The sequence below is a fragment of the Microtus ochrogaster genome, chromosome 10 (assembly GCF_000317375.1).
Source record: "Microtus ochrogaster isolate Prairie Vole_2 chromosome 10, MicOch1.0, whole genome shotgun sequence".
NCBI classification, from domain to species: Eukaryota; Metazoa; Chordata; class Mammalia; order Rodentia; family Cricetidae; genus Microtus; species Microtus ochrogaster.
In genome coordinates this window covers 75186132-75212636 of record NC_022016.1, presented here as the reverse complement: position 1 = coordinate 75212636, position 26505 = coordinate 75186132, and the positions used below count along the sequence as shown (strand labels likewise).

Genomic DNA, 26505 nt, shown 5'->3' with positions numbered 1-26505 from the left:
CGGAACCATCTCTCCAGCCTAGGCTGTGCTTTTTTTCTCTCTCTGTACCATGTCTAGCACTGAGAAGGTTCTTGGTGACACATGCTAAATGGCTGAGAAATGTTTGCTTACACCTGTACCCTATGCTGCTGCTTCTCTGGAACTCTTAAGAAAGTCACTCTCCCTCAAAAATTGCATATCTTCCTAAAGCTAAGGCTCCATCAGATGAAGAGTGTCTCTAGAAGGGGATAAAGAAGGACAACATACGTTTGAGATGAAGGCTTTAGAGCTAGGTAAAAATACTAAGCACTTAGTCCTTGTTGGACAGATGGGGAAGTCAAGTCCCATCACCATAGAGAACAAAGAAAGGAAAGGACATTGTATAGGTTCAGGGCCAAGGCCTAGGAAGGAACCCATGCTCGATTCCAGCTTGAGGGACAGGTCCTTCTAGAACTGGTGGGAGTGCAATCAAAGAGTTAGATCAAGATGATGGGAATGAGCAAGAACTCAATGCCATGTGGGAACTGCAGAGGTAACCCAGGGTGGCCTACAGGAAGGGAGTGTCCAAGACTGTGCCCACCAAAGTAAGTAGTGGTTCTGAGCTTATCAGTAGAAACTATTTAGGATGCTGTAGAGGAGTTTCTGTTTGAGTAAGAATACTATAATTAAAGATAGCAATGAGGAAAATTTAGAATGTTAAGAGAAGCTGGCAAAAAGACTATTAGAAATAATGTACTTCATCAAGAATCAATATTTAAAAATCAATAGTTTTCTTTTTAATAAACAGTAACACATTAGAATGCCAAGTGTGGTAGCTGACATCTATAACTCTAGCACTCAGGAGACTGAGACAGGAAAATTATCATGAATTTGAGGACAGTCTGGACTACACAGTGAGCTCAGGAAAGTTTGTCTTACAGAGTCTCTGCAACTCTATCTCAAAAAAACCCACCCACCTGCCCACACACACAAACAAACAAACAAACAAAAATTCCCTAAATAAGTAACCAATTAGAAAATGTCATGGAACAGCTGTACAGTGGTAGCACAAGCCTTTAATCCCAGCACTTGGGAGGCAGGGACAGGTGGATCTTAGTGAGTTTGAGGCCAGCCTGGTCTGCAGAGTGAATTCCAGGACAGCCAGGGCTACACAGAGAAACCCTGTCTCAAACAAACAAACAAACAAAACAAAACACAACAAAAAACAAAAAACAAAAAACGTCTTGGAAATAATAAGTACATTGATAATGAATGGCCCAGTAAAAGTTGCAAAATACCTGAAATCACCTAACAAGAAGCAAGCAAATGTGATATGATCTATCAAGTTCTGCTAAAGGACATAAGTGAAGACTTAAATAGAGATGTCAGGTCCTAGATGGGAAAATCTGATACAGAAAAAATGTAAATTATCCTTATATAAATGTATATATCCAAAGCATGTTCAATGAAAATCTATCATAAATTTTACAAACAAACAAACAAAATGGACAATTATTCTAAAGAATAATCTAGAAGCGAAGCCAGATAAAAGCATTTAAGAAGATGTTTACAAGAATCATATTTCATAAAGTGTTGCTAGTCTATGGCACTAGACAGATAATAAGTGAAGGGACTACACAGGCTAGCACGTATAGGCATGAGTTTACAATAAAGATGATCACTATGTCAGAAGGAAATGATGGATCCCTAAATAGAATGGTTTTGGAGAATCTATACACATATATTAAAAAATAGTTATGAATTAGAACTGGTATATCAATTAGAAAAGAAAACAGAGTTAAATCTCTACCTCATGCCATATTCTAAAATAATAAATATCCAATCCCTGGAAAAGAATTTAAATTAGAAGAAGAAAATATAAGGAGACATTTTAAAAATTCAGAATTAAGTGGGTCTTTCTAAGCAAGACAGAAAATCCAGAACTCACAAAAGATTAACAGATCTGACATTTTAAAAATGTAAAAATTTATGAATGATAAAAGATACTATGAGCTAATTTAAAATAAAGTATCAGACTGGGATAAAATATTTGTTTATATATCGTTATGTTTTAATACTTATTATGTGTTTCTACAAATAAAATAACAAAAATAATGAGACTGAGTGGGCAATTTAAACAGAATAAAATGCAAATAAATGGCCAGGAAGCTTGTGAAAACCTTCTTGTAGAAATAATACTCATCTTTGCCCTTCAGATTAGTAAACATTTAATATTGATTCTTTCAGGAGGGTTGTAGCAACCAGAAAGCACACATAGATGGCAGGAACAGGGTCACTCAAAACAAACTAGAATGTAGTCTCTCCACCATCTTCTGTATTGAACCCTAACTCTTCCATGCCTTGCCCACTCCTGGCTTTGCTCGTGCTGTCTGTACTGTGTGGGCTGCTCTTGATTCTTCATTTGGCCAACCCAGCTCAAGGATTATTTCTAGTGGGAAACTTTGCCTGTCCTCTTCCCTTTGAGACCAAGAGCTTCCTTGGCATTCCCACCCAACTCAGTAACAGCTTTACTCTTAATGATTTGTGTCCCTTGGATAAGAATGCTGCTTTTAACATAACACTTATTTATTTGGGGGTGGGGTGGGCAGTGCATGCTACAAGGGAGGGTATGTGGAGATCAGAGGACAAACTACAGGAACCGACTTTTTCCGCCATGTGACTTCCAGGGATAGAACTCGGGAAGTCAGCTTTTGTGGCAAGTGCTTTCCCCACTGAGTCTCCTTGCTAGATCACAGACTCACAGGGCAGGACCAAGTCCTTTCACTGCTTTGACTTTCCTTAGTAGAGTTTGCCACATAGTCGCTGTTTGATAAATGTTTATTGAAAATCAAAGAGAAAGAAAACAAGACAGGATTATTTATTCAAGAAAAGGCAAACAGTTTGGCTTATCAGTTAGCAGACATATAATTCCCTGTCATGTACCAGCCATTGCTAGGAGCTTGGGAGAGTGGTGAGCAAGAGACACCAGCTTGGGTCCCAGGGAGTATTCATTAGGTCTTCACACGGTGCGAGTGTGAAGGAGGGGCAGGGAGATGCACCTGGATGTTCACATAGGGCCAGAAGCTGGAGAGCACTGTGTGCCGTGCAAGAACCCAAGCTGAACCAGGCAGTACGCAACATTCTTTATCCCTCCACTGTCTTTCCCAAAGTTTGGGAAGAATCCTTTTACCGCCATTGATTGGGGCCACACTCACCTATGGGCACGATGATCCCAATGACAGCAGCAGTGACTGTTGATCCCATCTGACTGCCTTCATTCCCATCTGTAAAACACCAGCATTTAAAGAATGATGCTCTATCACTGTGAATCTCAGCCCTCACTAGCCTCAAGCTGTAAGAACCATCCAACCCCTGTTTGTTCTCACTCTAAAATGATGATCCCAGCTATTATGTAAGAATCCAGTCTTACTAAATTTCATCAAAATTCCTGAGGAAAATTCAACAGAGGTTATTTCTATTTCATACAATGGCAAACTAAGTTTTGATAAATGCAGAGTAGGACTTGAACTCTGGACTCACACCCCACGCCCTATACTCTTTCCATAGCATCAGGATGGTAGGAAGCTGGGAGCTGTGCGTGGCAGGTGATTGCTTAGATCTCCTTGTTGCTGACAGGATCAGCTGTCTTTTTCAAACAAAATCCAATATATTGTCTCCACTCTTTTTGGTGGTCTGCCTGTTATATGGATTACCAGCTTGTTTTCCTAAGAGGTTAATATAAGGTACACTAGAATGTAGTAGAGTGTAATCAGAAGCATAGGCTTCCAGGTCAGGCTTCCTGGGTGCAGATTCTATGGCTCTTATTCATTACCTGTGTAACACTGTGAAAGTTAATATAATATTCGACACATATGTGCATTATATTTCTTTATGTTAAAATACATAATACATGTAAGGATTAAATGAGATAATTTATGTAAGATACTTAGCACAATCTAGCTGGCCTTGCCTAATTCAAGAGGGTAGTGAGAGGGTAGGAGTTGTTATAAGGTATGCTAGCCAGGCATGGTGGTACATGTATATAACCCACCACCCAGGATGGTGAGGAAAGAAGACCTCAAGTTCAGACTAGCCTGGGCTACATAGTAAGACCTCCTTTCTTAGTAAAGAGTTCTTGTTGTTATTGCTGTTAAAGGCACATAAAAGCACATTCTTAAACCAAAGAGTGCTTGGAAAATATACTGTATTTTAAATACATTTCCTTTGCTAACTCACAGCCATCTTCCCTGTGACATCTGTACCACATTGGTCCTGGGGTCCCAGGAGAGCCCTCTGAGGTGTGAAGAGGAACATCTAGCCACATTTGCTCCACATCAGGTGTGAGTGCTCCCTGGCAATGTCCCCAAACTCATCCCCTCAATCTCCTTCTCCAAGTCACCTCTGGCAAATCTGACTGATCAGAGAGCTATGCTTCTGGCACACTAAGTGGAGGGGCTGCAGAGATAGCTCACTTGAGAGGTGCTTGCTGTATGAGAATGAAGATCTGGATTCTGCTCCCCAGTATGTGGAAAGCCAGGCACAGCAGCGTGTGCCCACAGTGCCAGCACTGAGAAGGCAGAGACGGGAGGAAACCTGAAGCTTGCTGCCAGCCAGTTTAGCTCAGCCAGTGAGCTCCAGGTTGACTGCCTCAAGAATGAAGATGGAGAACTACTGAGAAGACTCTGGAGGTTGACCTATGGCCTCTACACACACCACACATACACACACGGGTGGGGTGGGAAGAAGCTGACTGAAAGCCCTGTGATGTGCTAGAACTTCCTGGGGCCTATGAGGACTGCTTATAGAGCTCTGCCCCAGATGAGAGGGAATGGAATTCCATCTCCTCTGCAAACTCCAGGGTGAGTACTCTATTCTTAGAATCCAGCTTCTCCTGGCAAAACACACCTCATCTGGAGGGTGCCACCAGGTTGCCTGGTTTCTGGGCCAGCATGTATAGAAAAAAAATGTGAGGGATGTTTTAGCTGTTAAAATTAAATCCCCTTAGAAATTAGGTATTTTCTGGTTAATGAGATAGAGCAGTTCCAACAGAGACAACAATTGCTTCCAATGATTTAAGGAGTAGTGAGCTTAATTATTTTATCCAGGGCTTGGAAACAGGCACAAACAGATCATAGTTATGGATGTTACTGTCTGGGCAGCTCACCACGGCTACTGGGAACTCAGAGCTTTCCAAACTTGATGACTCTCACCTCAGGAACTCACAAAACTGACATACACCTAGCCAGCAGGCACTTCATTGGTAATGCCTCTTTTGCCCCACCCCCTCTTGAGGCTGGGTCTTACCATGTTGTCTTGGCTGGCCTGCAACTCTCTATGTAGAACAGGCTTGCCTAAACCTCATAGAGATGTATCTGCCTCTGCCTCCTGTGTGCTAAAATTAAAGATACGCACCACCATACCAGGCTCCTTTGCCTTTCCTGACCATCTTGAGAAGCGAGTGGGGGGTGGCTTATTATTTGCTCCTTTTAGGGGGAGACTCTGAGGCTCAGAGATGGAATTAATAATCTGCCTCCAGGCCCTTGAAAAGTTATGGATACCCAAGTTTCCTCAGTCCCAGAATAGCCCTTTCTCGTCATTGCTTCCTCCTAAGAGGCGGACATTACTTAGTTCTGGTAAGATCCCCCTTCCCAGCCACCCCCAACCTTCATCTTGACTTCCATAGGACTCCCCCAAGTCATGAAAAAATGGAGAGGTGATTTCCTTACAGTGCTGGGAGTGGTTGCTGGTTGCAGGGCTTAGGGTAGACAGGCTGATGCTGGGAGCCCTGGGAACACTAACTGAGTTTGGGACAGCAGCTGTCCGGCTTGGTGTCTCCGTACTGTGGTTCTGATAGGTAGGGTCTTGGATGGTTGTCCCAGGGGCTCTCGTAGTGGTGGGTACTGTCCTTGTCATGGCAGAGGCTAACGTTGTAGTTGAGGTAGTCTGAGGTGCTGGAGGGGAAAGACCAGGGAGATTACTTAGTCAGAGCAGTTCGTTGCTTTAGTGCCTAAATATTGCTGCTGTGCGTTACATGGAGGGACTCATCCTCTGGGTTTAGCTCAGATACCACTTCTGTGAAACTTTCCCTCATCCCCCTGAATGGGCCATGATCTTCTCTTTAGCTGAATCCTGAATCCTAGCACTTCACTTTGATTTGATGAGTCAGTGAAACAGTGCTGCAGAAGTAAGTGTGGAAGAGGCCTCTGCAAAAGACTAGAGGGAGCAGAAATCATACAACTCTACAAGCATTTTATCTAATATATAGTTAGATCATTAGTATTAATTCTTCGCATTAAACAATTAAACCTGAACATTATAAATGATGCAACAGACTTAATGTTCAAGCCAAAGGCCTTGGCTGTACATGCAGATGGGAAATCAACCCTGTTTATGAGGATGAAGTGGTATCCCACCATTAGTTACAAGGGCTTCTGTGCAATGTGCTGGTCTAGCTTAGAAACAGTCAGTGGAGATGGGGAGATGGAAGGCTCTTAACTCAAGGTTTTCTTTAGTTTATATTTATGGGTATTTTGCTTGTGCACCATGTGCTTGCCTGGTGCCCTAAGAGGCCAGAAGAAGGCATCAGGATTGGATCCCCTGAAACTGGAGTTAAGGATGGACATGAGCCACCATATGGATGCTAGGAACTGAACCACGGTCTTCTGCAAGAGCAACAAGTGTTCACAACCACTGAGCCATCTCCAGCCTCATTAACTTGATGTTTTCAAGGGATTCCAAAAACTTCCTGAAAGTTGAATTTAAAATACTGTATGTATATGTGCATTTTTCTGGGAGATGGGAGAACCTTAGAAGACTCCCAGGGACTCACCCATTCAAGGAAGGTTAAAAAAGAGGAATATGCAAATGTGACAAGCAAACAGGGCAGACAGAGGAAAACCAGGGGCACACTGTGTCCTAGAAGCCAAGGGCAATGTCTGTCACTAACCTCGGTAGCATCTCTTCATGTCTGGGCCCAGCCACATTGTGTCAGGACAGGCACATGTGTACTTGGGGGAGTGGCTGGAGATCTGAGGAGCAGGAAGGCACAGGTATTCACACCCGCCGTTGGGCTGGGCGCTCAGTTCACAGGCATCTGCAGCTGATGGCAGGGGAGGAGCAGACAGACAAAATGTTGGGACACTTGACAGGCCATGCCAGGTCCTCTTGTCTTCCAATAATGAGATCCCACCACTGGACTTGCTCAGAAATCTTTCTCTCCTTTCATATGGGCACCCACCAGCACAGTACTTGGCACTTTATTCCTCCTCTCATTCAGTTCTTACAGTTCTGACAGATGAGCCCATGCTCAGAGAACAAATGTACAAATTACAACTCAAGGAATTTGGGAGGCAGACTTTAAGTTGCGGTATACTGATTCCCAAACTAAAGCTACCCCACCCTTACTGTTTTTGTCTTGATTTTTACTCCTCTAAGTTTCATGTCATATCTTTCTTCTTTAAATTCCTAGAACTAGAATCAGGCACCACAGTTATTTCCTTGCTCTTCTTTGCTGTCCCTCTGACCCCGGCAGCCAGTACCTGTTCCAGTTAGTAGTGATTGAGGAGGGGACAACCTAGCAGTAAGATGACTACATCTGTTCCCAGTGAGCCACCTGCCTTGCTGTAAGGCCTCAAGACACATTATTTTATATTGCTGAAAAATGGGTGCGAGAAGTAACAAGAAGCTATATGTCCCAACAGAAGGAACTTTGCAATCAGGTGATCTGAGTGTATATTTTTGTTCTTCTACCTGCTCACATTGTTTTATTTCTCTAAGCTTCAGTTTCTTCAATAATTGAATGAGGAAAAATAATAAGCACCTGTTATAGCATTAGCAAAACTAGGAAACTTATGTGTTCATTTCTTCCTAGCCTTGCTTCACACAGAAGCTGAAGCAAAATGCTTTACAAGAGGAATTAATTGTATTCCTGGAGAGGCTGGGTCATGGCATGAACAGGAGGAAACAGCCTGCTAAGTGGCAGGAGAGGACACAGGCAAGGCACCCAAGGGCCAGGGAAGACTTACTTACCTGTTGGCTGCTTCAGCTCATGGGAGATTACAATGTCATGCGGGTTATTGAGGTTCTCAGCCAGGATGGAGATTTCTAAGCCATTAAGCCGATTTGCACTGAAAATGGCCTCATTCTCCAGATCTGTCCAGTATACCCTGTCCTGTGGAATACAGATGTAAAGGGTGGGGAGCCCAGGATCCTAACTCATGATCCCAGTCTTAGGACCTAGCCCCAAATCAGTGATGGGAAGAACTGACCTGACAGCTTCCCAGAGAGACCTATCCTGCCCACAGGTTCTCAGAGGACTCTGCCTCTGATGATGATGCAAACTCACCTAGCTTCCTTCTATCTTAGAGGATATTTGACCAGAGGACCAAACCTACCTATAGCTACCTATAGCTCAGCTAGGCTTACTTCCTGGAGCCAAAAGAAAACCAAGGTTGGATTTCTATAGCTAGTACCATTCCTGTGGCTTGGAACTAAGATCAGAAGGAATGTGTGAGTTCCTGAAGGCCAGCTGCTATTGAGCCTCCTGGGAGGATACACACAAGTTTATATGGTTAGTCCATAGAAGCTTGGATATGCATCTGTAGGCAAATTCACAATTACAGGTGCAACCATGCATCTTGTCCACAGATCCAGATACATCCCACGGGTCTATCTGTCCTCACAAAGACATACTCATGAAGTTCCTCTATTAGTGTGCATACATATAAAACTACACACAGGAACATACACTTTTACTTTGGTGTATTTATGTAGATACATGCACATACACATTCTTTATACACATGCATGTCCAGTACACTTGAACTGAAGCAGGGGCTGCATTTGGAGGAGATACTTTGCCCACGAGTTCAAGCAGTACAGAATGGAGCTGCTCGAAGAAAATATTGCCATTGCCTCCCAACTCTGCCTTCCTTCGATGGCAGGGTTAGTTTTGGGAAGAGCTGTAAGAGTGTAAGAAATTCTGGTAGGTTCTGGCTTCCGTATTTCCCAAGAAGAAAGGAAGTCAGGGTTAGGGCAGATGGGCTTCTTGATCCTCTCTTCTCGAAAGCTTGGATAGTGTCTGATTTACTTCTGTAACCCCATGATTCAGCAAAGGTCAGCACAGAAATGAGCTGACCTGCATAGCATCTGTCAGGACGTGACCTATATGAAATGATTCTAAGGAAACACATATTCCTTTCCCCTTCCTCCTTTTGTTAGGAGCCTTCTTCATAGGAGATATAGTGCGAGGTGCTAAGGACGTGGAGAAGAAGCATCTGTACTGAATAATTTACCTGTGACATTCTCTGAACGAGGCTCTTGGGGAGAGAGAACACAGGAAAGACTGCCAGGCAGGCTGGGCTGCAGAGCCTCTGTGTAGGTGGCTCTCAGAATATATACAAATGTGTCAGTTGGCTTCCCTGTTCTTTTGTTTCCCTTTGGACAAATCTCAGGGAAGCATCCTATTTGAACAAGCCTTTTCTAGGTTTCATATTCCCAGCAGGGTCATACCCACCCTCTTAGGGCTCACCTCAAATACAGCTATCCCAAAAGGGTGACTCAGGAAGTCAGGGGAGAAAATCAGCATCTTTCTGTTGCTTCCATTGAAGTCAATGCTGGACAGCTGGTGCAGCTTGGAGTCCACCCAGTACAAACGTTGGCTCAGCAAGTCTTGGGGAGGAGGGATCAGGTCAGACACCAGTTACTACAGCTGCATCTCTGCCCCACTGAACTCTTCTCTACCCACATTCCCAGGCCTCACACTGAACTTAGCCTAAGGGAACAAAGACACCTGGCCTCCATGACGGGACAGAAAGAAGACTCATGGGATCCCTAACAGTTGTCAGGATCAGTTCTAGTACAGGCTCCCAACTCAGGTAGATAGGCAGGGCTCACCCAGGGTGATTCCATTGGGCCATTCAATATTGTCTGAAACCAGTGTTTGCCGGTATGCACCGTTGAGCCCAGATTTCTCAATCTTTGCTTGGAATCCCCAGTCAGACCAGTACATGAACCTGAAAGATAGAAGAGCCCACATTTAGCGTCTTGTTTGGGACAGTTGGGGTGGTCTAAGTCACAAAGGATAGATAGGTGATCCACTGAAGAGTTGGGGGTTATATTTAATGGGAAACCTCCGAAATCCTTTGGAACTATCTCTGTTAGAACTAACAGGCACTTTAACCTTCATCTCGTGAGAGCCCAGGGAAGCTTGGCTCACCTCTAATCTACCCAGTCTCAGCTGCATAGCCTGTATGCCCAGCCCTGGAGCACCTGTATGGGCAGGGTCCCTGCAAACCTCTCCTGATTTACAGAGAAGAGAGTAAACGACCATCCTAACTCAGGTCCCTGTTCCTAGACCCTCGTTCCTACTAGAGACCATAGCAGCCCACTGGTACAGATTCACCCTTTCATGAGACTGCTTTCAGTAGCTGACCTCAATTTAAGAGGGTTTCTTCTTCCTTCTTAGCAACCAAGGACAAGGAAAAGGATCACTTCCACTGGGGAAGGAACAAGTATTGTTTTGCTCAGGATTCCTAAGCCCCCACCCAGGTGTGGCCAGAATAAAGCAGCCTAGGTGGTAAGGAGCCCACATATTGAGCAACAAGGGTGGGGAGAGGTGAGGAGTTAGGAACAGATCAACCCCAGTGATATTAGTCTTAAATCACTGATTGTGCTGAATGCATGGTTATGTAACTCTGCCATAGGGAGACAGATTCGGGATTATGAGGGAAAACCCCACTGTATAATGGTAGGTGGTATCTCACAATGAAATAGACTTCATGAAGAGTAATGAGTTTTCTGTCTCTGAAGAAGGTTAAGCAGCTGCCAGATACCCACCAACAAAAGCCTGCAGGGCCTCTACCCCAGGAGCTACTCTCAAGAATCTCTAGACCTGTAGTGCTCCAGGATGTGCCATTTCAGTGAATGAACCAAGAGTCCAGGAAGCCCTCTGGTGACTAATGGCCAATGCCTGAGCTGGAGACAAGTGGGATGAGGGCCATTTGGACTTCTTTCCCTGTGTCTCTGACAGGCGTCTTGAGCCCTTGACAGTTCTTAGACACATGAGAACAATACGTATGCTGGTGAAATAGAAAGTCTGAGTGAGGATACTCACCCTCGCAGGGGGTCAACAGCAATGGCTCGGGGCTCACTGAGTTCACGACTGAAGAGGGTGCATCGGCGGCGGCCATCAAGGGTGGCCACTGAGATGGTCTTGTTTCCTGAGTCTGTCCAGTAGATGTGCTTATGGACCCAGTCCACCGCCAAGCCCTCTGGAGAGTGCAGCTGCTCATCAATGAGGACCACCTGCTCGTCCGGGATACTGGCCTTGTCCATGGGGGCGCTTAGGAGAAAGCAGGGCTGGCCATGGGCAGATGCTCCACCCATGGGCCCATGTGGAGCTGCCTTTGCAACCCTCCCCATTTTGTCTTCTCTCTGTGCCATGGCAATGGGTTTTAGAGGAACCTGGCTAAGCTCTACTCAACACACTCCTTGAGCCACCGGGAAAGGGCACAGGCCGAACCAGCTAGTTTCTGGCCTGGTGGAGCTCAGTTAATGGGGGAAGAAGCGTGCAGGCAGATGCAATGCAGTGTGGAAGCTACCGCAGTGGGGAAATGGAGACTGCATCTTCCTGCAGAGTGGGAGAAGCCTTGTGGTGGAGTTCTGAAGGACTAGATTACCAGGGGCACAAAAGATGAAGCCGGATACAAAGGGACCAGTGTATACAAGTATAGAAGCAAGCATGCTCTGGAATGATGCAGTGTTTGGTGTGGTGAAGCTGGCTTATGGGATGTAAAGTGGAAGTGAGGCAAGAACCACATTCTCATAGCTGAGTGTACTGCTAATTAGATTTTATCCTGGAGCAAGAGTGAGACAGGTAACTGAATGAGTTGAAGGACATAGCTAGGAATGTCAGCTCATTGTGACACCTGTGGAATGGACAGGTTTGAAAGGAAAGGAATGAAGGAAGGGAAAGAGATGGGGGGGGGTTATGACATGCAGAGGTGAGATAAAGAGGATCTGCAGGAAGTTGTGTGGTGCAGAGAGAACTGACTGCATAAACACACAGGGGCATCAGTAGCAGGACTTTGTTTCCCAAATGCTGTGCCTACAGGTCATCGTTCCCTCCGTCACCCCCATCATTTCTCTTCATGTTATCACTGCCATCTGTCCACTGCCATCCATAATTCTGACATTCTCTTCAAGTCAGACCGAAAAGCACTCTTAGATGGCCCATAGACACCTTTACTCAATGCGTTCCAAACTGCTCATCCCCATTCCTGTCCCTCCACAGACTGTCCAACCCCCAATCTCTGATCTCCTGTATGCCCCCAATAAAAGAGCAGCACAGCTGATAAAAACCCCAAGCCAGATTCCTGAGACTCCCCAAATTAACTCGTGAGTTAGTCTGGGTAATGCCTCATTCAGCCCCAGACCCAGTCTCTCATCAAATTCTGCTTGCCAGTCACATTTGTTGGCTAGGCTCTAGCTGCTTCTCTGTATGTAAGGCATGAACTCAGTCTGTGTATGTGTGCTGTGGGAGGCAGGAATCTAGGTGTCAGTTCGTTACACTCGGCAGTTTGTTTCTGTCTTCTCATCTACTCACCCACCCACCCATCCTATCCTTCTTCGATGACTCAGTGTCTACCCAATGCCTGGTTATCATAAGTCCTGCCAAGTAGATCTCAAAAGTTAAAAAAGGGGGGCATAAACTGTCCAAAGGGGCCCAGATATGCAAAGAGATACAGAATCTGAGACAGATCTAAGAGAGAACTTTCTCAAGTGTCCAATGATTTTTCCTAAGTGCCAGAGCCCACTCCTGAAGTCACAGCCAGTGATCGGAGTACCCCAGTGACAAATGAGGTACTACCACCCAGGAAGTTTTCCCGGCTACCAAATTGGGTCAAAGGTTTTCTTTCTACTTCCGTCTCATGACTGCAAAAAGGTGGCTCGCTAGTTATATGTGGGATCCTCCCAGCAGAGATCAGATCTTAGTCATCTTGAATCCCTGGGGTCCACAATATAGATCTAAGCCAGATTTGTAGTTCTCCATGGAGAGCATTTTCCCTTTTCCTCTGTCCTGTACTTCACTGTTAGGCCACCAGGGGTCAGATACAGTCTAGGATGTGGGCTCAAAGTCCTGGTACTTCCACTGCCACTGTGATTCTGTATCCCTTCTCAAGGCCACCTCAGTCTTGAGAGGCAGAGGCCATGCTTCCTCTTCCGTGTAAACAGCCCCTCCCTCAAGTCTCTTATGACTTAGCTGCAGGGGGCATGCCAATTACCTGTAGATCTTGCGGTAGGAAAGGTCACACCAGTATATTCGATTGGTAGCTACTTCCACGTCCAGTGACACGACATTCTTGAGCATGGGGATGAGACGTGAGTAGTCTCGCTTCACCAGGTCTATTCTTCGTACCTCATGTCGGTTAGTGAAGATTAGGGATGGGCTCTTGCCAACTGCCATGCAAGGAAGCAGTGTCAATGGAGGAAGCAGGGAGTCCATAGAGACCAAGTTTCTGCCACTAGTTTGCTGGATGAGGCCTCGTTTTCCTATGAAGTAGGGATGATGGTCCTACCTCACAGGCTAGAAGGGCAGATGAAATAATGAGTACCAACACACAGCAGAAGCCCTCTTCTCCATTAGATACAAGCTCCCAAGTCCATGACTTCTAATGTCCTCAGGCCTGACAGAGGCCTTTTGCAGTGTAGCCCCACTGTCTGTCTAGCTTATCAGCTTTTCTCCCATTCTAGATTCCAGCTAAACTACTTGCATTCTGCTTTTCCCCAGCCCTTTCACTGCCCCAGGCCCTTTTCAAGTCTTTCCCTTGTTCCAGAGTGTGTTTCTTTGCAGCAATCACTACTGTTTCTGCTTGGGGCTCCACCTGTCATCCTGCAAGAATGACCCACCTGAGCAAATAAAATAAAATAAAGGTCCTAGAAAGATAGCCCAGAGGGCTGGGTTAAGTTTGTTGAGCCATCTACAGAGACAGGATATATGTGGCATCTGACAAGATCACACACATGCATTGTACAGAACACATAACTGGTCATGTATATATCAAACCTATTTTTAGATTCTAGAGTTAAGACTTAGAAGATCATGTGGGACCTAGATATTCGTGACTTCCACCTAGAAGGTTGCTGTCCCAGAGGTCTTCAAGGACCTTGCACTGCCCACCTCAGCTGGTTTTGAGATGTATCAGGCAATTCTCAGGAACGGTTGCCATGTTTCCCAGTACACATTTCTGTCAGCCACCTGGTCCCTGTCTGTGCATTTGTGCCAGGCTTATGGGGACAGGATGGGCCCAGTATAGAGCCATGTGGCTGGGGCTGTATCGTGTACACACAAATACACAGTGTGAGGATGGAAACTATTTCAAGGCGGAGGGGTACAAGGAAAGTGGTGATACAGACGGCAGGGAAAATGGGGCTGAAAGTACAGGAAGTATCAGATGGAAAGCTAAGTTCTAGGCCTGCTCTGTCCCCAGTGAACCAGAACTTCTCTCGCTCCAAGTAACAGTCATGACTTTACCTTTCTGAAGTGACCAGCTGGGTTAAAGGGCGGCTTGTGAATTGTGATGAGAACTGTGTCAGCAATAGGGACCTGTGTGTTTATGATCTGAGCGTTTTATATATATATATATATATATATATATATATATATATATATATATTTGCACCTTAGCTATTCACATGTATGGATCTGGTATGTATATCTAGTATGCTATTTCTACTGTACTTATATGGACATTATTCATCATGTCCCATATAGAAGACAAGACAGGTTACATGTGATGTATGTATGATGTGGGTGGTATATTTTAGGACTTATGGATCTGATGTCAAGGATTGTAGCTACTGTGTTATAATCTATGTGTTCTATGAAGTATTTATGTGAAACTCCAGACTTCTACTGAACTGTCTGTGTAATGCGTCCATGTGGAGAGCTACAGTTTCCTTATACTCAGCATGTCCAATGCAGTCTACATTCTTCCCAAACCTGCCTTTCACCCTTTCTCCTATGCTGAAATAGCAATTCATTTTTTGTTTTTAAGTTATTTGTCCCTGCAATCTTCTGGCTCATTTTTCTCTAACATCCCACTGTAATTTATAAGCAAATCCAGCTAGCTGGCCTTCAAAATATACACACACCTGCTCCTTTCTCAATATTTCCGCAGCAGCCATCCTGCTCCACGCCTTCCTCCTGGAGCACTGCGGTAACATGTGCTTCTCTCTGGTCTTCTGCAGGCTGTTCTCAGCAATGAAGCCAGAGGAGTTTCCACGTTACATTTCCCTTCCACTCAGAACCCTCTGAGGGCTTCCCTCAGACTCAGGAGTCTTTACAACCGTCTGGAAGGCTTTGGGGAATGCCACGTCACCTCTGACTTCACCTTTCACGAGTCTCCTTCCAACTGCAGCAGCTTCCTGGCTGCTCCTTCAGCATTGGCCACACTCCTTCCCTCAGGCTTTGGCACTTTCTTTCCCTTCAGCCTGAAATGCCATTCCTGCAGCTAACTGCTGGGCTCATCCTTTCGCCTCCTTTAGGTCCTCACACAAATGCCCTTTTTATTTAGTGAGGGCTTCCCTGACTATTGTTTAAAACCATAACCCACCACTCTCCGAGACTTTTCCATCATTTCCTTCTTTGTTTCCCCTTAGCCCTTGCTTGCCACCTGCCATACACTGTATTTTATTTAACCATCTTATGTTTTGTCTGTCTTACTCATTAACAGGTGTTTTGTGCTGACTGAATCTCTAGTGCCTACAGCGATGCTATTGCACTTAATATAAAGAATTAAATAATTACTTCAGTTGACTGACTAGATCAATATATAGATCTACACAAGTCATGCACTTCACGTGAGCTGTGTATGCCAGTTGTGTGGTCCACACTTGTGCCTACACATTGTGCTGTACAAATGGAGTCCCCCAGGCTATCAATGGATGGCTCTGACCATGCCTGTGGGTGTTAGCGTGCAGTGCATTGTGCATGTGATGTTCACTTGTATTTTGAGCACTGTGGGAGTGTGTGTTTAACCACTCCTCACTTAGGTGGCAGTCGGGTGCTTCATAGACCCTCCAGAGTTGTTCCCTCTTCCTTTGGAAGTCCGTACCTACAGCTTTGCAGTTCTTGGTCAGTGCATCCATCTCATAGCCAGGGTGGCATTCACACTTAAAGTAGCCCTTGTAATTCACACAGATTTGGCTGCAGGCATCTGGGTCCTGGCATTCATCAATGTCTGTGAGAAAGACCAGAAGTCAAAACCAGCAGGAGGATCTGTATCTGCTTGGGCAGATGGGGGAAGGCTCACCGCCACAGGTCTTCTTGTCCAAGAGCTGGAAGCCTGTTGGGCATGTGCACTCAAAGCCAATCTTGAGGTCAGTGCAGACATGGGAACAACCGCCATTATTGTGCAGACACTCGTTCAGCCCTGGGGAGGGACACAAGCTGCTGAACTCTGACAGGCAGGGAAATGGCGCAGAGCAAAGCAAAGCCTTGGGGCAGCAGACTCCCACAGAACCAGGAAAACAGGAAGCTGCATGGAACCTTTACCTCTTTGGCCAGGTGACTGGGAAGGAGGAGGATCAGATGGCAAGTCTCTGACTAGACAAGACAGGGTGAGTGGAACAAGGAGCACACAGGTCTTGTCCTCCCAGGCCAGAGCGCCATCCACTGCCACACTAGAGGTAGCTAGGCCTTTCCTGGAGCTCTGGGGTCTTTCACAAACACTTTTTTTTTTTTTTTTTTTTTTTTGGTTTTTCGAGACAGGGTTTCTCTGTGGCTTTGGAGCCTGTCCTGGAACTAGCTCTGGTAGACCAGGCTGGTCTCGAACTCACAGAGATCCGCCTGCCTCTGCCTCCCAAGTGCTGGGATTAAAGGCGTGCGCCACCACCGCCCGGCTCACAAACACTTTTTAAAAACAGTTCCTTCTAACCTTTAAGCTTAAAGCTTTCATGTGTAATGTTCACCCCTTGAGAGACCTCAGGAATGCTTTCTGAAGGCCTCTGCACATCCGTGCTCAGCTTAAGGAGCCTGCTTCACTCCAAGGCAGGTGATGCCACTCTGGAATGGTGCTGCCCTTAAACCTTTTCCTCACAGGAGCTGCCTCCTGTAACTCTCTCCTCCTCCCAGCTGTGCACCGTGGGGTTGGCTGCCGTGCAGGGGTCCCTCAGTTCTCTGCCAAGTGTTTGCTTCTGGTCCCCTACCATATGCATACTTTCTCAAGGCAGGGCCCAGAGTTAGTCTGCCGGACAGGAGGAATAATGCAGAATGCCCTTACTCGCTACAGCTGAGTCTTAGGCCAGACTTTCTTTCACACGTGCCTGTGGACGAATCAGGATTTTCCTACCAGAATTTACACAATGGAGCGTTTTCAACTCCTCTTTGACCTGACCATTCATCTACCTTGCCACAAGCCTAGACCAGGATTACCACGTGCTGAAAAGAGTGAAGGATGTCAAGAGGTCACCTGGATCTGGTTCCCTCATTCTCCACTCCCTCACCACCTTCTGGAGGGTTCTAGGGGTTCAAGGTTTACCAAGTTCTCACAGCATCTCCTGGGCTTAGAATCACAGAAAGTTAATTCCACAAGCCAGGGGAGAGTGCCACACCACCCTTCTGCCCACCAGGTTCATGCACTGTCATTCCAGCCAAGCAAAGCAGCGCTGAGTGGAGCCAGCTGTGGCCATGCATACAGCTGGATTGAGCTGCCCACCCCAGGCCATGCACAGCTGTGGGTGTTTTAACCTCCAGCTGGAGCCATGCTTAGGGAATGTCCCCATTACCCCTGGGCCTCCTCCTGTTTCCCTGGAATGTTGATGCAACTGAAAGAACAAGACCACAGCAATCCCATGACTTTGGGGGACTGGAAGTGGCTCTGTCAGGCCCATCCCTGGGAAGCCCCAGGCTTCTGGAGGTGTCTGAGCCACAGGAGCTTCAGAGTAGTCGCTGGGAGATCTCCCGCTGGGAATCATTCTGTCTCTGTCACCTGTCTTGAGCTTTCCTATTCCACGAGCTCCATCCATCCGTTTGTTCTCCCATTCACGCGCTGCCTCAGTCACACACCCACCCACCCACTTCCTTCCTCTTTCTGTAGGTGGTAGCAACTCCACAGTTATGCTTACTGGACACTTAGCCAAATGGAATGAATTTATAGGGAGGTGCTGCTCAGGAAGAGCTCGAAATGACTGTGACTTTTTGATGAAAGAAGGTACAGAGTAGTACCCCAAGGCTAACAAAGGTTGAGAGAGGAGAAAAGCTAGGAGGCTCCAATTAGTTTATCCCTGGCCACCTTCTTTAGCAGGCCTGAAGAGAGACTCTGTTCCTCTAATTCTGTGTAGCCTGTAGGTAGAGCTAGGAGAGGAAGGAAGAGGGAGAGTGTTCTAAAGGCCTGAATAGCATTTGACATCACCTTCCCTGGCACAGTACACACTTGCATGCACACACCTTCATGCATACACACACATACCCATACTAGCTTATGCAGAGGCATAGACAGGTCTGCAGGCTCCGCAGACATGGGAATGCAGGCAGAGATGCAAGAATGCAATAGTTCAGAAACGTGGGTACAGACGCTGGTCTCTTCACCAGCATGGACAAAAAGAACACACAGACACAAACGAGCACGTATTTCTCATGAGCATGTCATGCAGAAGAGAGTTTGGTAGGTTAGCAGTCCCTGGGTAACTGCAGCTCCGAGTGTGGGGAAACTAAGTTCAGCTAGTTGCTCCTGTCCCCCTTTCCACGAGGACCTTCTGGATCTTTTCCAGGCAGGGCCCAAGGGCAGTAGAGTGTGGGTCTCCTGCAAGCCCAGGTGGAGGCTCAGCAAGCTTTGCTTAGCTACTCTTCCTTGCAGTCAGCCTGGTTTCATTTGAAATTTTCAGAGCAAAGAGGCTGCTCCTGGGGAGCTCTGGGGCATGACGTTCCTCTGAGTACCCAGTAGGGGAGGTGTTGGGCAGTCTTCCTGGAGAGAGGACAAGGAGGGGCCAGCCTAGACTGTTTTCAGGGCCTCCTTTGTCCGGTTCTCTGGAATTCTGTCCTGACATAAGCAGAGGTGACTCACATCTCTTCTGTGCTTGCTAGTCACCAGCTAGCCGGCCCTCTCTCTCCCCCTAGCTTAAACTGCACATCATCCCTCGCCCTCGCCCTCACCCTTGCCCAGGTTCCAGCTTCTCAGAGTTCAGAATGGTGACACTGCCTGCTGCTGGGAGGACGCTGCTCCCATCCAGGCCTGGCCTGGCAGTGATGCTGGCTGGGATATACTTCTTACGGGCTTCCTTGCTTCTTCCAACCTTTGACTCTGCAAGGCATCCTACCAAGGGCTGGAAGAGCTCAAGGACCCAGGCCATGGCTAGATCAGCAGGGCAGGGACATAGAGGAAGAGAGAAACTTGCAGAAGGCACACACTCAGTTTGTATGGTTTGTGAATGGCAGAAGCGAAGAGGTCAGTTTTAGAAGCAGCCTAACCTTTGAGCATCTAGACTTCAAGGGAAAGGCCCTTAGAGCTTTGCAGCACGAGATCCTCATGGCAAAAGACCTGATGTGAGGCGACAGGACAGATAGCACTTGGTCTAGAGGGTCAGAAGAGGTACTAGGGCCTCTATCCTGGACGCCAGGAGGGAGCACAGTGAGAACATTAGTCTAGCTGTTAGGTGTAGATAGGTAGCATACCACACTCTTTCTGAGGCTCATCCGACCAGTCCCGGCAGTCCCTCTGACCATCACACACTTTCCCGCCGTCCACGCACTCTCCACTCTTACACTGAAATCTGCGGGGACCCTCACAGGTTGACTCTGTCGGGCCAGACAAGAGAGTGGACAGTGCCTGTGAGACAGTGGGTGGGAGGGCAAGGCCGGGCAGGGTCAGCCAAGGCCCACAGAAAATGAACAGAGTTCAAGCACCAGCCCTAACTCTCTTAGGGGACCTTAGGACAGACAGTGGAACCAGGGCCTATAAGAGGCTCTTCCCACAGGACAGACCCTCATTCACCCACACAGGGGTCTTTGTCTGTTCTGGGAGTATTAGGCTCCTGGGAAAGACCGTGCAGCAGCTCCAGAAGGACTTAGTCTGGGCTGACCATCTCCCAGGGGGAGCGTTGGCCCACACTGCCTTGCTGCCCTCTCATTATTCCCCATGGCTAGTGGGTAGGGCCTCTATTTGGTCAGGACAAGTGGTGACCAGCAGAGCCACCTGAGAATGAGGGGGAGTCTTTGGAGGACAGGACTCAGTGTCCGCTCAGTCTGAGAGCTAGTAAGGCAAGCCTTGGGTGCAGACAAATAGCGGGGAGGCTAGATTCCCTGCAGTAATTCTCATGTCCCCTTAGCCCTCTTTCAGCTTTTACAAAATCCTTAATTAAAAGTTCACTTCTTGGGCTGGCGATGGCTCAGCGGTTAAGAGCACTGGCTGCTTTTCCAGAGGTCCTGAGTTCAATTCCCAGCAACCACATGGTGGCTCACAACCATCTATAGTAGGATCTGATGCCCTCTTCTGGCATAAAGGTGTATGTGACGATAGAGCACTCATATACATAATAAATCTTAAAAAAAAAAAAAAGAGTCCAGTTCCTGTGCCCCAGAACCCCATGGGAAGAAAGTACAGTGATAATGGGCAAGTAACTGATGCTGAAGGGGTAAATACATCTCAGAGACCAAGGAAAGAACACCCCCATTTCGGCTCTCTCCAGGCCAGGGAGGGCCACAGGGCCTTTCCTCAGGCTGAGCTTCCATCCTCAAGAGGGTGCCAACCTTCTTGAGCAACGCACCCTGCAGGCAGCCGGCTTCATCACTCCCATCTGGGCAGTCGTGTTCCTGGTTGCAGCGCTTGATCGCAAGGACACAAGTCCCATCCCCACACTGGAACTCATTCTCATTGCAGGGTCCAGGTGGTGCTGAAACAGGGCAAGAGGAGGTCAGGACTAGGGTGGCGCTAGGAAAGCTGTCCCCACAACCTCATGCCACATCCACCCCGTTAAGAATGGAACAGCGACCGAGCTCAGGAGGCCTCGGAGGACACTTAGTCAAAGCATCTCTAGTGTACACATGGGGAGACTGAAGCTCAGAGAGGGGGAAGGCCTTGCCAAAGGTCACACAGCATTCCAGTTTCCTGTTTCCCTGTCCACCACCACCTCAGCACAGATGTGTGGTTTCCATTGAGTCCTGGCGCTCATGACTTAGTGATTTGGTTCACTCAGTCAACTTTTCCTGAACCTGGCACTGTGCTGGGTGTTGGTGGGGAGCCCGGAGACTACGAGCCCCTTTCCAGAAGCTCAGGTGCAGAGATGAGAAATGCACAGAAGAAAATGCCACAGTGTGAGTTGTGCCTGCAGGAGAGGGCAGCAGGGGTCTGCCAAAGTCCTGGAAGGGACCCACTCAGCTGGGACAGTCAGCAGAATCTGACGGGCCCAGCATGTAGGCACTCCTAGGACAGAGGTCTCTGGGCAGAGGTCCCTATAACAGGGACGGGCAGCAACAGGTGCACATAGCAGAGACAAGAGGTGCCTGGCTTCTGGGGTCAGATCTGAGCTCCATTCCTTAGCAGCCATGTGACCTCCCGCAAGTCACTTCATTCTCCCAGTGTAAGTCTCTGTTAAAGCAGGGTATGTACTCCCGGTAGGAGGGCCATATCAGCAGGCTCTGGGTGGGACTGGGAGCGCAGAGGGGGCTTACAGCAGTCGGCCTCGTCAGACTTGTCCTTGCAGTCGCGGTCGCCATCGCAGCGCCAGCCCAGGTGTATGCACTCGCCACTGCGGCAGGTGAACTGGGCCGTGGGGGCGCAGGCTGCAGGCGTGGCTGTGGTCTCCTGGCCCGCTCGCCCGCAAAGCTCGGCAGCCTCATCCGAGCGGTCCTCGCAGTCAAACTGGCCATCGCAGACCCAGCGCTCAGGGATGCAGGTACCAGCTCCTCCACATCGGAATTCGCGGGGCGGGCAGGCCGGGTCCGAGCAGCCGCGCTCATCACTGCCATCACCGCAGTCATCATCGCCATCACACACGAACACAGAGGCCAGGCAGGAACGGTTGCTGCACTGGAACTCATGCGGGGCGCACACTGCGCAGGACAGAGAGCTGGTCCAGATCCCATCCCCCATGACCCAGCCCAGCTCCTGCTACTGGGGTTACAGGGTGTTCTGACCCTCGCCTATAGGCTGGAGTAGGTCCTGTTGCAGACTTGAAGGGGGAGCACGGTATGAGAGACTGCCACTTGAAAGCAGGGGCCTCAGTCATGCTAACTGACCTTGAACCACACTTGCCTTTCCTGAACTTCGGCAAATACACAGAATTTCTGCCCTGTAACCAGCAGCATGGTGGGGCTGCGAGAGGCTCTAATGCAGCGGAGCCCTATTGTCCTGCAGGATAGGAAATCATCTGTAACATGACTGACACCAGATGAGAGGAGGGCAAGGGTTTGCCTTCTGTGGCAGAGTTGGATACATAGCTTGCAGAGACTACAAAGTCTCCAGCCTGGCATCTACTACCCTGGTCCCTGCTCCTCATTCCTGAACATACCCAACTATGGCCACCTGGATGATTTACTAGGCCGGGAGCACATAGTTCCCCTCCACGGTTTTGTTAAGTTGCGCCATCTCCTGGGAACCCACTGCTGCCCACTGTTCCTTTAGTTCTCAGTCAGCCTTCTTCCTGTGCCCGGGTCCAAATTCCATCTTCACCCAACCCAGGCTGCTTGTTTCCTTCTGCCCCAGCCTGTCTAGTGCCGTTCACAGCCACCCCACATCGGGGTTCCAGGTCCTTCACACCCCATTATTTTAAGGACTGGCAGAGCCCCTGGCAGGATGTGGGTGTGGACGAAGTCATTAAAGATCAGGTCCTGCCCTATTGGGGTTCTGGGCTTCCTCTCCCTGGTAGGCTAGCCTGGAGTCCACAGGAAAGGCCTTGGGGCCCAGCCAGCCCAGGTGCTAGTTTACAGCTAAGAGAACTGAGGCTCAGAGAGGGAAGCACCTCGCTCAGGGGCGCATTGTAACAAAAGACCCAGAACTCAGGTTTGGGGCATTTCCTTCCTACTCTGACCTCTCCCAGCTTTCCTGTTGCTTGTTTTCCCTCACTTTCTGGAGTGTCAGCTGTTTTCAAGCATCCATTCCCTCCTCCATCAAGCCTCCTCCCCTCTTTCACGTCTTCAACCTTTGGCCTCGGGACTCAGGTGGGTCAGAAATGCTGTGGCTATTACATCGTGGTGGCAGTTCCATATCTCTCCATATGGGGGCGCCCAGGGTCCATGTTTCTATTTTTTCGGTGCCAAGATGTCAATTTTCATTTACTGAACATAAAATAAAGTGATGTCTTCGGTGTTACAATGTAGGCAGACCTTGTCATGTTCTCCTGACAGCTCTACTAAGTTTCCGACAGCTGCATTTTCCCCCTTCTGGGTTTTTGGGATGTGGGGGCATCAGAGGGAAAAGCATGTGTTCTCTGGTGCCACATTCCCCAAGATCCTGCTGCTGACATCCTCCTGCCTGTCTAGACACTTTTCATACCCAGGGAGAGAAGAGTCTGTCTCCTGAGAGTCCTGACAGGAAGTGCTTCTTAACACTGGATTCTCAACAAGGTTCTGAAGCTGACAGTCACTGGAAGATCCCACTACTAAGGCCCAGGGACCCCACTCCCTACATTGAGAGAACTGGCGAAGGGAAGGTTCCTTTTCTGCCCAGGCCACAGAGAGCCTGATAATCCTTTCTAATACCTTCGGCTCCTGTAATTAACAGGAGATGTCCCTGTCCCAACATTTCCTGGTCAGGTACGCGCCCCCCAACTCCTTGCTATAGTGGCTGCTAGTTTTATACTGGAAGCATCATTTGATTATAAGGATGGGGGTGATGAGAGGAAAGGGTGGCTGGCATGGGTGGGAAGTTCTCACAAAACTACCACAGCTGAAGCCAGTGCCAGCACTGAGGCTCTGGAGTGCAGACACTCGCCAGGACCCCTGCCCTCTCCATACACTTCTTCAGACCCCTCAGCCCTCACATTTGGAATCTCAGAAGCCTCAGGAGGAAATGGCTTTGCTCCTGGACCAGGAGGGATGGCCAGGAGAGACTGGGTGGGGTGAGGAGATGCTCTGAGAGGCAGTGGTGGACAAAGTGCCTGACATGCACGCTCCTGAATTCCAGCCCAGGCCAGTCTGTAGTCCCCAGGGGAAGATTATAGGATCGCCTTATTGTCCCCTTCAGAACCTTACTCCAAACCTGGCACATAGTAGATACCCAGGATAACCAGGAAAGCAACATGAGCTGGACCATGTCCCCCACCCCCAAACCTTGCTGGCCTGCTCTCTGAGAAGGAGATAATCCTGTGTTTGAAGTTCAGCCATGTGGAACGGTCCCAATGACCACGTCCATCTGTCCCTGCTGAGGCTGATGGGAGTATCTTCTCTGTATGTGATATGTGCCCCAGTCTGAGACTCGAGCAGCAGTCATCCTTTACACCCTAGGCATCTGTCAGCACACGCCCTGGCACCAGACTCCACCTTCATACAGCCCAGCCTTTAGTTCCCCTGCTCTTGCTTGGAGATCAGTTGACTTGTAGAATGGATGAGCAGATGTCAGACATGGCAGAAAGCTGTGTGTTAGACCTGACTTTGAATCTCAGTTCCAACCCTCAGTCTTGGGCACGTTTCCTCCCTGTCTGAGCCTCAGTTTCCTCACCCATGAAATGGGGATGGTAATGGCTCTTCATGAGGTGGTCGTGAGGATGACAGAGGAACATGTCTAGGGGCCCAGCCGTTTCTAACGTTCTCATTGTTATTCTTCCCTCCCCACCTACCAGACCCCATAGAGAAACAGGCCCCTTCCAAGAAGGGGTCCCCCACTGCTGAGGGTGCCCGACTGCTTGGCAGACAACGGGGTTCTGGACTCACAGGTAGGACAGCCAGCTTCATCCGCTCCACCCTCACAGTCCTTCTCTCCGTCGCAGCGCCACGAGGCAGGCACACACTTGTGGCTGCTGGGTCCACAGCTCAGCTTCTCATCGGGACACTCTTCTCTGGCTGCAGAGACAGACATCCGGTGTTCATGGCTTAGCTAAGGGATACAGCACCAACCAGTCCTGCTGCTTGGTGTTAAGTCCCTAGCAGTCCACTAGGGCCGTCCTGCCCCGTGTCTTTTCATTGGAAGCCAATCTTCTCTAAAGGAGTCCTAAGTCCTAAATCTGACCCCACCCCACACTGCCTCACCTAACACTCTCTCATGCTCTCCTAGCCTAAGACATTCAAGTCTTTTTTTTTTTTTCCTTTTTACTCTTTTGGTTTTTCAGGATAGGGTTTCTCTGTGTAACAGCTCTAGCTGTCCTGGAACTCACTTTGTAGACCAGGCTGGCCTCGAACTCACAGAGATCCACCTGCCTCTGCCTCCCGAGTGCTGGGGTTAAAGGTGTGCGCCACCAGCGCCCAGCTTCAAGTCTTTCTTGATCCAAGGGCCCTACCCATCTTCCCTTTAAGATCTCACAATATGGAGCTGCTACACCCTTTCTGTGTTCCCACTGTGTGCCTTTGGGTAAGGTATGCCTAACAGACCTCAGTGTACCTTCCAGACCAGCAGCTCCGTGATTTGAACCCATGGGTTTGGAGGGCTCACCAAAACCCTAGCAGCAACAATCTTAAGTCTCTGTAAGACGGTGCCAAGCCCACCGCTGAGAACAACCTCCACGTGCAGGGCCCAGCGGGACTGCACAGCTATAATTACTGCAGCCGCAATCAGAGGCTGACTCAATCAGGGGCCTAGAGCCCCAGGGTTGATTCTCAATTTGGAAGAATGAGAACCCTATTCAGGACCGGGGGGCAGCTCTTACTCTGAGCTCTCCCTGCTCCACATGACAGCTGGGGCAGATGAATCTTCGACCTTTCTGGTTGGCTCCCTGCTGCCTTCTCCAGGGCGCAGGCGTCCCACCTTCAGGTCTCTGGATTGTGCCAGGCACAGTGCTAGACATTTCCATTTCGTCTTCATAATAACCCAGCAGGGTGAGGGTTATGTTTTGGCCCCCAGTGTGAAAAGTGGGGATGTGGGCTCTGAAGGCTGGCTGCCTGGGTTTGAATCATGGCTCAGTCATTCACTGGCCACGTGACCTTGGCCTAAAATATTTCTCTTTGTTTCAACCAAGTGTAGATAATGCTATGACCCGCTGCATAGGATGGTTGTAATGACCAGATTAATGTCTGTAAAATGTTTAGAATGCATCCATTCTAGGCTCAGTCCATGTTCCCCATTATTATCATCTACACATACTGGATGAGACTCAGTCTTGTTTATCCATTCAGTGGGTAAGATTGAACACTGCTGCGTAAGCCCTGAGTGTCTGTCTCTGTCTCTCTATCTCTCTGTCTCTGTCTCTGTCTCTCTCTCTCTCACACACACACACACACAAGAGTGACATGAAGATATGGCAGCTGTGTCTGATATCAGCGCTGGAAACTGTTCCGTATGTTCAGAAGAATGGTAACTCATGTCTCACTCTGAGCTGTTTCCTCTCATCTCATTTCTGTGGCTGATGGTGAGAGGCCACAGAGATGGATAAAAGTGGGCCGAGACAAGAAAAGGCACAGGA

At 48.3% G+C, this 26505-nt stretch overlaps 1 protein-coding gene across 8 annotated transcripts in view; it reads right to left on the bottom strand.

Moving 5' to 3' along the window:
- The window catches only part of Lrp8 (LDL receptor related protein 8), a 67771-nt gene that overhangs the window by 5513 nt on the left and 35753 nt on the right, over positions 1 to 26505 (bottom strand). For 2 of the 8 annotated variants that reach the window (XM_013348534.2, XM_026781761.1), the window contains exons 4-17: positions 24824 to 24952; positions 21626 to 22006; positions 20722 to 20847; positions 19631 to 19753; positions 16272 to 16391; positions 16074 to 16199; positions 13242 to 13416; positions 11072 to 11299; positions 9853 to 9971; positions 9488 to 9627; positions 7987 to 8128; positions 6905 to 7057; positions 5685 to 5909; positions 3174 to 3242 (exon numbers count right to left, since the gene is read on the bottom strand). In XM_013348534.2, the coding sequence (XP_013203988.1) occupies positions 3174 to 3242; positions 5685 to 5909; positions 6905 to 7057; positions 7987 to 8128; positions 9488 to 9627; positions 9853 to 9971; positions 11072 to 11299; positions 13242 to 13416; positions 16074 to 16199; positions 16272 to 16391; positions 19631 to 19753; positions 20722 to 20847; positions 21626 to 22006; positions 24824 to 24952 (2256 nt within the window). Of the gene's footprint in view, positions 1 to 3173; positions 3243 to 5684; positions 5910 to 6904; positions 7058 to 7986; positions 8129 to 9487; positions 9628 to 9852; positions 9972 to 11071; positions 11300 to 13241; positions 13417 to 16073; positions 16200 to 16271; positions 16392 to 17745; positions 17785 to 19630; positions 19754 to 20721; positions 20848 to 21625; positions 22007 to 24823; positions 24953 to 26505 lie in introns of all 8 variants that reach the window. The other 6 variants (XM_005353527.3, XM_005353528.1, XM_013348536.2 and 3 more) reach the window with 4 other exon arrangements.